The 13975-nt window shown below is 32.8% G+C and overlaps 1 protein-coding gene across 6 annotated transcripts; it reads right to left on the bottom strand.

Annotated features, from left to right (window-relative positions):
• Positions 1-1544: 1544 nt before the first annotated feature.
• On the bottom strand, positions 1545-13658 carry CPL4 (C-terminal domain phosphatase-like 4). Of its 6 annotated transcripts, XM_089719146.1 has the most exons (10): positions 11337-11722; positions 10315-11099; positions 10013-10212; positions 9195-9280; positions 7765-7880; positions 7316-7496; positions 5376-5665; positions 2754-2939; positions 2630-2671; positions 1545-2087 (listed from the first exon to the last, which is right to left on the bottom strand). In XM_089719146.1, the coding sequence occupies exons 3-10, from the start codon at positions 10210-10212 to the stop codon at positions 1776-1778; spliced, it is 1413 nt and encodes a 470-aa protein (XP_089575272.1). In that variant the 5' UTR covers positions 10315-11099; positions 11337-11722; the 3' UTR covers positions 1545-1775. The 6 variants fall into 6 exon arrangements, 5 of the variants coding, with proteins under 5 accessions (XP_089575272.1, XP_020537149.1, XP_012078975.1 ...); XM_020681490.3 differs by lacking the exons at positions 10315-11099; positions 11337-11722 and adding an exon at positions 13322-13658; XM_012223585.4 differs by lacking the exon at positions 10315-11099.
• Between the last annotated feature and the right edge of the window lie 317 nt (positions 13659-13975).

The raw sequence follows: 13975 nt of genomic DNA on the forward strand, positions 1-13975 counted from the left end.
GTATGAAAAAATCAACTTGTCAATAATATAGGGAGCAATGCTACCTACCAACGAGCCAACAATTGAGAGAATGCACTGTATATGACACCAACGCAGTGTATTTTAAGATTGGTGCAGATCTTAGCAAATAAAAAAGGGATCGTGTTGGGGTAATAAAGCAAGGGATGGCGAACATGAGAAAAAGAAACCTTCAGGCAAATTCATGACAAAACGATCTAAAGAGATACTATCAACACCATTGGCTTGTGGTCCCATCGTCGGGCTCTACTCCGGCTGTCTCCTTTGGCTGTGTACAGTCTCTTTTGTTTGTCTGTCTATCTTCCTCCGTCAGTCGACCCAAGAAAAATGACCATTGCTTAGGCAGGAGAAATGCAAGGGAAAGAAAGAACCAAGAAACTCTCCACCAACCATTGCTTTCACATTTCCCTAGTACTTGTTGAGTTTTTGATAAATTTTAAATTTTAATTAAATTGATTTAAGTGAGTGTTTACATAGGTTTATTTTCTTAATCTTTTGTTTGGCATTGGCTATTATATATCTTTTTTCTTCATCCTTTGTAGGAAAAATAATTTTGTCTCGTAACGAGCATGACTCATTGGTAATAAAATTACTTTAATACCCTTAAAGCAATAAGTATGATATCACCTTTTTACCCTTAATTTACGAAGAAGAGAAAATGAAATGATTGACTTGAATTTCAAAAATATCATTATATCTTTTGCATTGTTTAACTAAAAATTCAAAAAACTATTAATATTTTAGTTAATTTAACCATATTCATTGGTCTAAAAAACTGAACATGTATTATTTGACTTTTTCAAGGGGAATGCAAACACAATTTTTAAACAGTAGGATACATTTAAAAATGTACCCTGAAAAAAAAAACCTTTTATGTTGCAATTTTGAGTGCTCTTATTTAATTATATTATTATTGGAGGTTGTGCATATTCACTTGACAAGAGTGCACCCATTAAAAATATTGAGTGATGAGATCGAACATATAACCTCTTTCATATAATTAAAACACTCTACGAAACTATCACTAAGCCACTTCAAACATTATTAATAAACCAACATCTCGGACCTTCATTTATAATTTTAGTATTTTTGTTTTCATTTTTGCTAAATTATATAAGCATATAATTAATTTTATGGTTGATATCTTTGAGAAAAAAAAAATGTTTTTAAGTACAGTGCAAGCTTGAAGATTAAAACATTTTCCAGACTCAAATTCACACTTACCATTACATTGACTTTGACTTAATTCAGTTACACCTTCATAAAACATTAGGGACTAGCAAGCTATTTTTCTTATTTTTCTTGTTAATTGAGTTAGGCTAATAGAATTTTAATTAGATTATTATAGTTTTATCACCTTATTTGGGTTTTTAGCTGTTTACTTGATAAATATACGTCTTATTAAACTAGAACTCTGATGCTATGTTTATAAACCTCAATGGAACGTAGTATAAAGTAATCAAATATTTTCCCACTTATACTAGAAAACATTTGATTACTTTAGTCTTTCAATAAACATCAAGAAGTGAACTAAAATTTTATCATTCACCTCTTAATGTGAGATCAATCAAAAACTATCAGCCACATCAGGTATTTTACATGATTCCATAAACCACAATACCCATAGTGGCACATATACTCTAGACTGTGAGATGATAGAGGAACTGATCTACATTGCTAAACAAAAAAGATGCCCCCCAAAACTACCAACCACTGAAAAAGAAAAAGAAAAGGTTTACATCTACATTAACATTTCACTATTGATGTTTGGGTTGGTTGACGCTGAAATTCTCTTCAGGCTGCCTTTGCCACAAATAATTTGCTGCCTCTATCCACCGCGGGTGAACTAAAAACTTCTTATTCTTCATAGCCCAACGTGACTTCTCAGTGCCAGCTTCCGTGGAAACAACGTGTGTTATCGAAGAGTCAAGTTCTGTAGAGCAAATGGCTCCCAACTGCTCAGCCATTTTCCATAGCTGGTGATTGTTGGCCTGGAATTGGGTAGGGAAAACTCGACTGAAGACAATTTTGCATCCTTCCAGTACATCCTTACGGACAGTTTTCAACACCTGCAGAGCAAGATGAGAAATATAATTAACATAGTAAGATAGATAAAAAAAATATATATATAAATAAATAAATAAATAAATAAATAAGAAAGTAGTCTTGTTTTATTCTATTGTAATTTCTTGTATAAGGCCTTTTTCCACACATGTATTAAGAAACTGTTCCATCAAGGGAAAACAACTAGCAATTACCATCAGAATACATCAAATAATCAACATAACTAAAAAACGTTCTGCAATCTCAAAGAAACTGCAAATTTAACGTCCTACTTATCGGCATATGTAATCATCAAGTAGATGATCTGCAGAGTTGATTTCAACAATCAATTAAGGAAATAGAAGACGAACTTATGAAAAGCATGAATTCTGCAGAACAGAGTATTGAAGAAGGGTAAAGGAAATTAAGAAATGCTATCCTTCTAGAGAATCATTTACTTGAAAGCATTCTTCTAACAAGTGTGTGCCAATGCATGTGCTCATGAGCATGGAATAGGGGAGGGTCACAAGAAAGAAAAACGACCAGTTTGGTCAGTTTTCTGTTTCACCTGTCTCACATCTCTGCTATCAAGATTAACGTCCATCAGTTCCTGCAAGAAGGGTCCCTGTAATATCATAATCAAGAAACAATAACTGAATATAGTAACATAGATAGGAGAAGAGAGATCATACATCAAAGAAAATATGGTGAATTCTCCTTAAAACTTTAAGAACAGATGCAAGTGCTCCGTCAGAGTCACTCTCATCACTTTTCAACTCAGAAAGGGATTTGCAGCTGAAGCCAAATTGGTGACAACTTGAAGCGAAAAAGTGATATCTTTCCATCAAGATCAAATTATCTTTATGCTTTGTCCATGCCTGCATCAAATAAAAAATAGCTTATTAGCAAAGACACATAATAATTTACTAGCGCAAATAAGACTTTAAAATAATATACTACAGGTCAAATATAGGAAAATTGGCTGGAGAATAGTTTTCCAAATATGAACTATAGCATCATGAATAGCTGACTTATTATGCAAGAATAAGAAAATCTAGCTTAAACCAGGTACTGAAGACAAACAATTACACTGGGGATATAATTTCCCTTTCAGCTTCATATGTACTGTAGGTACAGGCAAACCAGCTTAAGATAGTTTCTACATGCTGAAATGATTGAATAAACTAAAGGAGAAATTGGTGGAAACAACTTCCACAAAGCATTTAGAAAAATATCTGCATATTTTGAAAGTTGGAATAATATGAAACAAATAATGGAAGCTTATACAATTATTAGTACCATTCTTGTAACTCAAATCACCTTCCTTCAAATGGGAAAGCCTAACTGTGGCAACCAACAGCAACAAGTACTCAAACATTGAGAAATGAATTTAAAAGGTAGTTGTAGGTAGACCAATGCAGAAAAGGAAGGCAAGAAAATTCAAATTCATTGACTGAAGTTTAATAGTGGTCCAGATCTAATGTACGCTTTACTGGGGAAGTTACAGACTACATCCCAGTTCTTTATGAGTCCCATTTTTTGTGTATGTTCAAATAAATAAGCCATGGTCCAATATTTCAAGAATTAGGGGCAATTTTATAATTTCTGGCTTTGCTAGAAAGTTTGTCCTTATTTCTTTAGGAGTCTTTATATTCAAGTCTTATTTTGTAGGATTGGGATAGTAATATTCCCTTTTAGTTTATTGTGGAGTCCAGATCCTTTGAAGACATGCATTAGTTTTGAAGTCCTCTTCAAAGATGGATTAGTTTTGAAGTCCTCTTCAAAGCTTAGAAGTAGCTTTGAAATTCTTTTATTAAGGAACTAGTATTAGTTTAAGTCTAAGGATGCCTAAGAAGTTTAGGTGGGATGCTTAATTTCTGCTGTTTTTACTATTCCCGCATTACTGTTCACCACCCTCTGGTTCTTCCACAAACAGCCCCATAATACCAGAGGCAATTCAATTCAGAGAGCAATTCAGTTTGTTTCGTCCAAGTTATAAAAACAATGGAAAAGCTAATTCAACAGGGAGGAACAACATTTCAATCAATCTCAAATCCGAAGAATCCAACACATTCATTTTTCAAGCAAAATAACGTTCTCCAATGTAGGGCAAGGCATAAGCTTTCAACTTTAAAATTATGCATCAAAAAAAAAAAAAAAAAAAAAGTAAAGTAAACAACGAATAAAATACATTAAAAAAATTTAAAATATGGTAACTTTTTTTAAGTAATCAATCAGTCCCATTTTACAACCATTCTGTTAATCAGTTCTTTTATTTTCTTTTCTTTTTTTTCTTTATTTCTTAATAATCAATTTTGGATAGTTCGCGAGAGTAATACATTAATACACAATGGAAAGGAGGGCTAGTTCTGATGGGTAAAAGGATTCCACAAGCATAAGCTTGACTGGCTAAATGGCAAGTTGCACCACAGCATAAGCCATTTCAAATACAACATTAAGGATTCACAACTCCACTTCAAAAATCTGCTTTGGACATTTTCATAAGAGAGAAGGGAAAAACACAAAAAAAAAAAAAAAAAAAAAAAAAAAAATGTTCAAAGAGTGAAGCATACAGAGAAACAAATCAAACTAATGGACAAAGAAAAGTATAACCATTGTCAACGAAGCAAGGACACCTTATAAGGTCGAACAGCCTATGTTGTACCCGTAACAGACACCAAAACCTCCTGGACATGCTCGAACACATCGGATACTTTAGATAATATGTCCCTGTATTTTTTTGATTTTTGATTTTGGGGACTTTAAGAGTAGTTTTAAAACCTCTAAGGACACTTCTTAGACACTTTACAGACACTTTTGAATAGATTACATTTATTAACTAAAATTTTAAATTGGGATCTTAAATATAATTAGATAATTATTTAGCTTAAAGGTAAAAATTAAAAATAATATAAAAGAAGGAGAAACCTAAATTGTTGTTTGCTGTATTTCTATCTTTACCAAATTCAAGAAATAATTCATAGCTTTGATTTCAAATTCAACTCAAAAATTTGTTTACAACACTACAAGAATTGGTTTGTTACTATCTATTTTTCTTAATTTTCTTTTCTAGTTTTGAACTCTAAGCATGTCTTGAGCATGTCCTACTTTTCAAAATGTCATATCCCGTGTCCGTGTCATGTCACATCCCATGTCCCGTATCCATGCTACCTAGTCCATTGACATCAAGGAATAACATAAATTTGGCCAACACATTCAATGCATCTATTTGAATTTACTTGCAATTGAAGACATTGACATGAAGACAGCAAATTAAGTAAACATAAAGATTAGCTAATTGCATATAAACTCACAGTTTCTGTATCATCAAGTATCAGAACAGCACTTTCTTGGCCCAGAACAATATCAAGACCTTTTTGATGTCTTTGAGTTCCATCATCACGTGAAATAACTCTAGCATTGAAGTACTCCCTTCTAGGATCAAGTAATTTCGCCATTTCCAAAGCATATGCCCTATCACCCATAGTGTATATGTACATCTCAAACATTTGACTTGCTTCTTTCAGAAATGTGTGCACATAGGGCCTTAACTTGGTCATCATGTGCATGAAGTCCAACTTGAAGAGGCTACCATTAGAAACATCTATCCATTTCACACAAATATAAATTTGATAAAAAGCAGCTCCAAATGTCAAGAAGGACAATAAAATCCGGAAAAAAAAATTGTCAAATAAATTGGATGTCACAATATGCTAGGCATACAGTAGATGAAAATAATACTCAATCATCAGGATCTACAATGTGGTAACTACATCCAACTTGTATAGTACTAAATACTAACCAGCTACAGTTTCATGAAGATTCCCAGTAATTTGCAGGAGTTCATTAGGGGACAAAATGCCTTTGGTCAAGAGGCATTATCTAAATAATCTATCATGTATGCTGTCGAGGATTAGTGATGAACTATCTACACAAAGTAAACTAAAGCAATAACATGCAATTTATGCAAAAAGGATAATGTGATTCCATATATTTGCTCACCAGCAGAAAGACTACATATATGTCTATATTTATAAATCCAAACACACCTTCAGTGAGAACATAATTGTGATATTACAGGTTCGAGCACAATTATAAATTCAAATGGCAGAAAAGGATTGCATTGCTTCTCGACAGAATGGCTCACAATTAGCCAAAAAAATGAGACCGTAATCAAGTTTGCTTAAGTTTCCCTCTGAAGTTATACCAAGTCAAAGTTAAAGCCATTCAGAGAATTTACAAAATTGCTGTGTAAATCAATACTGAAGAAAACATCTTATTTAATTAGCAGATGGACTTAGCTGTCGTTGGCTTTTCAAAGTACTTTAGCCTGCTTCTATTGGTCAAATTATTATTCTCATGTACCATGTCTAACACATATTTGAAAGTTACAATGTATGCATGCTTGAAAATATTGCATGTCATGCTGGATATGAATATGTGTACTCAAGGAACACAGCTTGGTATTGTTAGGAAAAGATTCCAGGTTAGCAAAATGTTGACTGTTTTAATGAAGTAAACTATAGAAAACATTAGTTCCTTTCAAATGAAGCACCAAAAGAAAAGAGAGAGGAGAAATATGAGAGAGTAAGTATGATGCAATTCTTTGCGTCCTGATTTAAGATTAAACTTTGAAAGAATTAGTGCATAAAATTCTTCTTCTCTTCGCATCTTTCCCTCTCATTTAGTAAAAACAGAGAAATATGAGAGGATAAGTACGATGCAAGTTCTTTATTTAGAGTCTCTTCATCATAAATCAACTCCTCTTCTTGTTGTAATATCATTCATTCCATTATTAACAGTACCATAGGAATCACTTCCTTTCCACAACCATAAATGTTAGAATTCCCAAAATTGCATAGATCGCATTGTTGAAAAGGAGATACTACAAAATAGGAAGCCCCCAACGCTATGGAATGCTTTCCAATAAAATTTTATATTCCTAGGAAAGCTTTTCAACAATTAGCATTAGAACCTAGTAAACTACAATGCACATTGAGAACCTCCTCATGATAAGCAATAAGTTCTTCATATTCGGATGCATCAAATACAGTCTTCATTCAATGGTTTAAGCTCAAGTTAATTAACAAACAGTTAAGTTGCTACACAATAAATTCCTCATTAACAGCATTTAAGTAACCATAATATAGCTAATGACATTAACAATAATTATGGAGTAATTCTCAAGAAAAATAAAACATTAGAACAATTCCACAGCCCAAGCAGCATGCTTAATCAGGTAAAAAGGACACACCTTGCAGAGAATCTAGTTGACTCTTCAGATATTCCTCTTCTGCTGTCATATGCATAAGCTGAGTAGAGTTCAGCAATGTATGGTCTAGATCAAGAACCAAGTAAAGCTTTTTATGGCGTAATAAATTTTTCGTATCTGAGTTGCGTAATCGCACAATCTCGTCATTGCCAAGCCTTAACCCCTGCAAGTAAAGTTGTTCTCTATGCATTATAATTCTAGTAAAAGAAAGTGATAGATGAGAAGCCACAAAATGCTAGGGCAACAAAAATTGAACTTGTGGACATGAATATCCCAATATATCTAAATATGCTAATATACCTACTTCCTAAATGATAATTTCCTTTTCCTTTTCACATGAGTACATTGTCCAAGATAAATTATTGCTATGTCAATAAGAATGACGCATTAATGAACTGAGGCTTCTTTTATGCATATTTAAGGTTGCATACCTTGTGTATGTAGGCCAATGTGACACCAGTTTCCTCATTCAACCTTTGCCCACAAATTATACACATGTCTCCAAAAGATCCTGGATGTGTGCATGCAACCTTACTTGAGGATGCTCCTACGTAGCAATAGGTCAAATGTCAGAAGGAATCAACTTTGCCAAAATAGAATTTTTGTTTTTTTTTTTTTTTTTTTTGGGGGGGGGTGGGGGGGTGGGGGGGTGTGAAAAAGACTAGCAATTATTAAAGGCTACTGCATGAATCTCGAAGAAACATAAAAAATTTCACAAGACACATATGTACACATGCTTAACCCTCCTCTCAATATGCACACAGACAGCGAGAGTTATGATAATTCTAGGTTTATGCAGATTTGCGTACAGATGCAAATGGTATTTTGCTATTTTCTTAGATAGACACTAATTGCACATCAGAAGGATTTTCACTTCAGAAAAGACACTAATTGCAAATCCCTATAGACATGCAGCCCTGTTTACCTTTTACAGAGCAAATGAATTTCTATTGAAGGAAAAGTTCAAAAAGGGAACATGTTGCACTAAAGCTTTGACAAATACAAGGCAAAGGAATTTTTTGCTCCGTTTTATTTTCATGAGGTTTACATCATTGTCACCTTAGTATCATTTTTTGCTAATATCATTAAAGTTATAATTGCATGGCACACATGCCTTCATAAAATGATAATTATATTTGCATTCCATGCAATAACTAGATGGATAGCACATGGCATCAAACTAGTTTTGTGTCACTAATTTTTTATTTTCAAAACGAAATTCTAATATGGAGAATAAAAATAAAACATAAAAAGAATAGTATTCTTCATTAGGCATATTATAAATATAATTAAGAAAGTGTTTAGCTTCATATATAAATTATTTTATGCCATAGGGCTACTATATAAAATTAATTAAAAGAGATTACTAAAACGATACAGAATTTACAACATACACATCTGAACTTTTTCCTCTTATTTATTTATATTCTGCATTTTTGTTGGTACATTTGTATGGTTAAGAAAGAAATTAACAATTAGAAAATTCTCAACATTAAACAACCAATGCAAGTATGATGGTTTCAATCCATTTCAAAAGATAGTTTCCAGTTAATTCTCAAAACCATGTGCAAAAGCTAAAAACCAGCTGGAAGAATTTACAGACTTTATTCAAATTGGAAACACTGTTGAAGTCCTACTTTGGTCCATATCTTTCCTTCAGTTTTACTAATTAAGGACATGTCAAATTAAACCAAATAATAAAATGTAAAAAAAAAAACTTTAAAAAAAAAATCTTAAAAAATCAGTTTTGAGTTGAAGAATTATGTTCAGATGTACCTTTTTACAGTACCAAATTGCAGATGTCCAGGGAAAGTAGGGTACAAGAAACTAGAGGACCATCCAATCCATAAAAGAACCTTACCTAAGTTCAAATCTAGGGATCCATGAAAAGTCGATCCCTTAGGATCCTCTACGTTCTCCAATGTCTCCACTCTAGACCTTTTTATCCTGCATGTTAATTGAAAAAATCAGGTCTTAATAAATAAGATCTTGTATTTTTTTTTTTTTTTGGGCACATCAAAAGATTAAGAACTTGCAAGTTGTAAGTGATGACTAACAAATTAACAATACAGAAAAATCAAGGTAAGGAAAGACGAACAATTCCACAAATAAAGTTAAAACTATCTTAGATGTCTATTGAGTGGACAATTAGATCTCGTACATATATAAATGCTCCTCCATACCACAAAATCCCATGTCCCAGAAGTATAAAAGCACAATTGAAAGGGTCTCCTTATTGCAAGTAGTTATATAAACAACTAATCATTATCATTTACATCAAAGCCTTATGCATAGATAGATCGTACCATCTAAAGCCTAATTAGAAAATTCAAATACTAATTTTGTGCCAATTGAAAAGTCAAACTCCAACAAGTGCTAGAATGCACTTAAAATCTTTGTCATCAAATGCTCTAACAAGATTGGTGACAATGAAAAAAAAAAAAAAAAAAGATTAAGCGTCTACCATTTGTAAAGCTTCTACCAGTCCTCTCGATCAAACAAAACAGTAAAGGTACAAACCCAGTTTACTTTCTAACCATTCCCAAAATATACATGCAATTAACCAGGAACTTCAAAAATCAACTAGTAAGTCAAATTTAAGTGGAGTAAATTCCAAATATAATCATTCTTCCCATAACTTTAGATTAAGAAACATAGCAAGCAAACAATCTAAAATACCTCTTGCTTTCTATGTCAGGATCATCTTCTGGTTCATCCTTAGCTTCTTCTTCTTCTTCTTCTTCTTCTTCTTCTTCTTCTTCTTCATCATCATCATTTGGTGATGAGTCAGAAGATTTAGAATCCAACTCCGCATCAAGTAAAGCTGCGAAGTCTTCACTACTAGACGAGTGTACCGGAGAATCAGTCACAAGACTCATCTGACAAGTAAGAAGAAGAACCTTAATTTAGCATTCATATGTTACAAATAAAAATAAAACTAAAGCAGCCAGGAATAGTAATAAAAGGATATATTATTTTACTTTCTGAATATGTAGCCATCAATATGCCTATGAAAAGTATATCCTTCCCAATACATCGATACAATTTGCAATCATACAAGACAAAGCCTCACTGCATTTTCTAGCATAACTTGTCTAAGAGATGTTACAAGATCTGTATCATGGTTTTTAAAATCATACAGCAGTTGAATAAAGCCTAGACTAACCCTAAGTAACAGCCATACTGCTGTCAGGTAAATGTTCTGACATATTATCTAAACATTGTTTGCAGGGGTTGCATTAAATCAAATATGAGAAAAGAGAGAAATTTGTGACAAAAGAGAATCAACATCTCTAAAAGAATTAATGAAAGAATTAACCTGAATTCACAGATGAAAAATAATTACTCCTTTTTCTCTATAAACACTTCCTTTCCCCCTTCTTAATTCTTCAGAATTTAAGCTTTTTTATTCTACATCTACCTAATTTCTTGCTTTTTCCTTCCAAAACTTCTAAGCTTTAGTGAATTCTTGAATTACTCACCTGATAGATAAGTTAGTTTAATTTTTATTTCGTGAAAATTAATGAAATCATATAAAAATTGAGATTTGGGTTTGGGGAATTGAGAGGCTTAATAATCAAGAAACCCTGAACTTTGCGAGCTATATTGCACCATGAAACCGAATTAGGTTTAGGGTTTATAATAAAAAAAAAAAAAATTATAAATAGCGTGAAGAGCATAAAGACGCCGCTCAGCTTGCCCTCTCAGCACGCTAATCTATCAAAGGTCATCTCCTTCATCTGGCCAGGTAATCTAGCACCGTTCACTGGATCCAAAAAAAGAGCACCGTTAACCACAGCAATTCTCAACCCACTCAATAACCATCTTCCCCAATTTTCCTCCTCGCTAAACCGAGGTATATGAAATTTATAAAATCGAAGCAATGCCAGTATTAACGTTAACTAATCATTACCGCAAAGACAGAAAAAAGAGCTCAAAATCATCTCTCTTCTGGAAGAGAAAGGCTACAAGAAGATACCAATACAAGATTAAACACAATTACCTGTCGTTTTGAATGGCTGAGATGATGGGATTATTGGGAAAGAAAGAAGAGTTAATATGGACAGCAAAGAGAAGCCCTACAAAAGAAACCGGCTCAATTCCGATAAACACCCATCCTCAGTACGGTGTTGTTTTCTACGAACCAATTCGAGAAGAAACCAATTTTCACAATTCTTCTGCACGAAGGCAACTAATAACAAAAACAAATTAGAGAGAGGTGGCGGAATGGGCTTCTCTGCTGCGTCAATTTTTTCTTTCTTAGCTAGCGGAGAGAGGGATGATTAACAAAGATGCTTTGGGCGACTGTGGCGACTTTCGGAGTCGAGAAACTGGACTATGGAAGTGGAACAGAGAACATTGGATGAGTGCGGTGTCGTTTTGGTAAATCCTACAACCTAAATTGGTTTCGAGGTACAAATACAAGTAGTTGGTTTAATTTAGCTTGTGTTTAATACAATTTTAATAGTAATTTTTCTTTTTGTTTTTCTTTTAGGATCGGGGAAGAGGGATTCGAACCATATAGCCATATATGCATTTACCACTAGCCCTTGATATGCAGTAATTACTGTTTTTTTTTTAATTAATAATAATTTCTGTTAAAATGTAAAATTTAAAATGATATTAAAAATATAATTGTTCTGTATATATTATTGTTATTATTATTATTGAATAATGTATATATTTTTTTCATTTTAAGATGAACATTTTTATTAGAGAAAATAATGGATTCCTAAATTATAATGAATCGAACACACAAGTCATTTTATTTTCAACAAATAAATGTGGAGTCTCCAAATTATGATAAAACTATAATAGGCCCTTCATCTAAAAAGTACCAGCCATAGTTTTAAACGGAAGCATAACTTAGGCACTTATGTGTTAATTCCGCCAGTATATAGGCACTCAAAATTTTAACAAAGAAGGTAATTTCCATCCTGTCCATGTTAATGGGTGAAAAAAATCTCACTTTTTTCCATTTATTTTTGTTCTAATATGTTATTGTCATGACAATTTTTACCAGGCCAGACAGGCACTGAAACTTGCAAGCATAATACCCCTGGAATGACGAAATCAGCCTCTTCTATTTGTAATTAAACGAAAAATTAGAAATTTAGTCTCTCAACTTTCGAAAATTTTCTATTTTAATGCTAAACGGAAAACGTTTGCAATTAAATATTTAAATCCTAAAAACATTTTTAATCGTGTCTCCACTTGTAATGTAAGCCGAAAATACAAACAGTGCAGAGATTTTGTGCCGAGATGGATTTTTTTGGCTTACATGGATATTATACCGCCTTCACTTCCAATTCTTGTTCTCTCTACACTTCCTTGACAAAAACGATACTCTTCAACAACTCTCAAGATTTCCTTGATCCCAATTCCTAAAAACAATAAGCTACCATGCACATTCAATTTCAAATAAATATCAACATTTAAATGAAAAAACTCAAGCCAAAATCTATTTATGCAGGGACCAGTATTTACCCGCTAAAAATATATAAATTCGTTAAAAACAAAAATCAATTTAAAAACAACTACAAAACTAAAATTAAGAACCAAATAACCTAAACCCAATAAAAGCATTTAAACATAGAACAACCGAAATGCCAAAAGAAGAAACTACAAAGCCAAAAACAAGGGAAAAAGGCAAAACTCAAAAGCTCTTTATTCAGTAGCTAGGAGAGAAATAGCAGAAAAAGTCAAAAGTATAACTTTGAATCTAAACAATAGCTAACAAAAGTCCACTGTAGATATACAAAATAAACTCAAGCTATTAACTTCATTTATGCAAAAACATTCTCAGCAACCAATGGAAAAAAATAAAAAAAAGGAGATCGATAATTAAAGAGGGAGATAAAGAACTTGTCTGAGCGAGAAAGAGAGAAGGCGATGGTTTTTGAACAAGGCAATAATTTTAAGAACAAACAACAATGGTGCTCCAAAATCAGTAACACCTGCACATAAATTTGTTCAAATTACACATACCTGCCCCCTTCCATTATGCTTTTCACGTTTATTCTAGTCCCAATTTATGAGTGTGTTTGAGGCTCTGGGGTTTAATCACGAAGTTTACGGTGACATGTGCACGGCGGAATCATTTCAGTGGTTGTGGGTTTGAAGGAGGCGATTAGAGCAAAAGTGTTTAAAGCTGAAAAGTTTATAGGGTTAGGGTTTGGAGGGGTTTTGGGAAGGAAGAGGCTAGAGACTGGAAGATGGCTAATCTTGTGTTCATCGAGGAAGAGATGGCGTGGTGAAAAGATCCAGTGCAAAAGAAAGTAAAGGAGAGGACTGCTAAGTAGGGTCGGCAGCGGGGTGAGTACTCGCAAAAAATAAACTACCCAAATCCGAATTGGTTATTAATTTAAGTATTTAAATTCGTTCCGAATTCATTAAAGAATAAATAAATAATATTCAAATTTATTTTAAATCTATTTAAAAATATCCGCGAATCCCTTTATATACTCATTTAATCACAAATTTATTTAATCCATGAAACCTGAATCCAAACCCGAAGTGAAAAAAAAAACATAAAGAACACGTTAAAATTCAACTTCAAAATAGTAAAATAACTTAACCTGTAATATTCAAAATAATAAAACAAATTAACTAATATTCTCAAATCAATCAACAGTACATAGT

This window comes from Jatropha curcas, chromosome 3, assembly GCF_041381405.1.
Source record: "Jatropha curcas cultivar XTBG-Jc1 chromosome 3, XTBG_Jcur_1.0, whole genome shotgun sequence".
Taxonomy (NCBI): Eukaryota; Viridiplantae; Streptophyta; class Magnoliopsida; order Malpighiales; family Euphorbiaceae; genus Jatropha; species Jatropha curcas.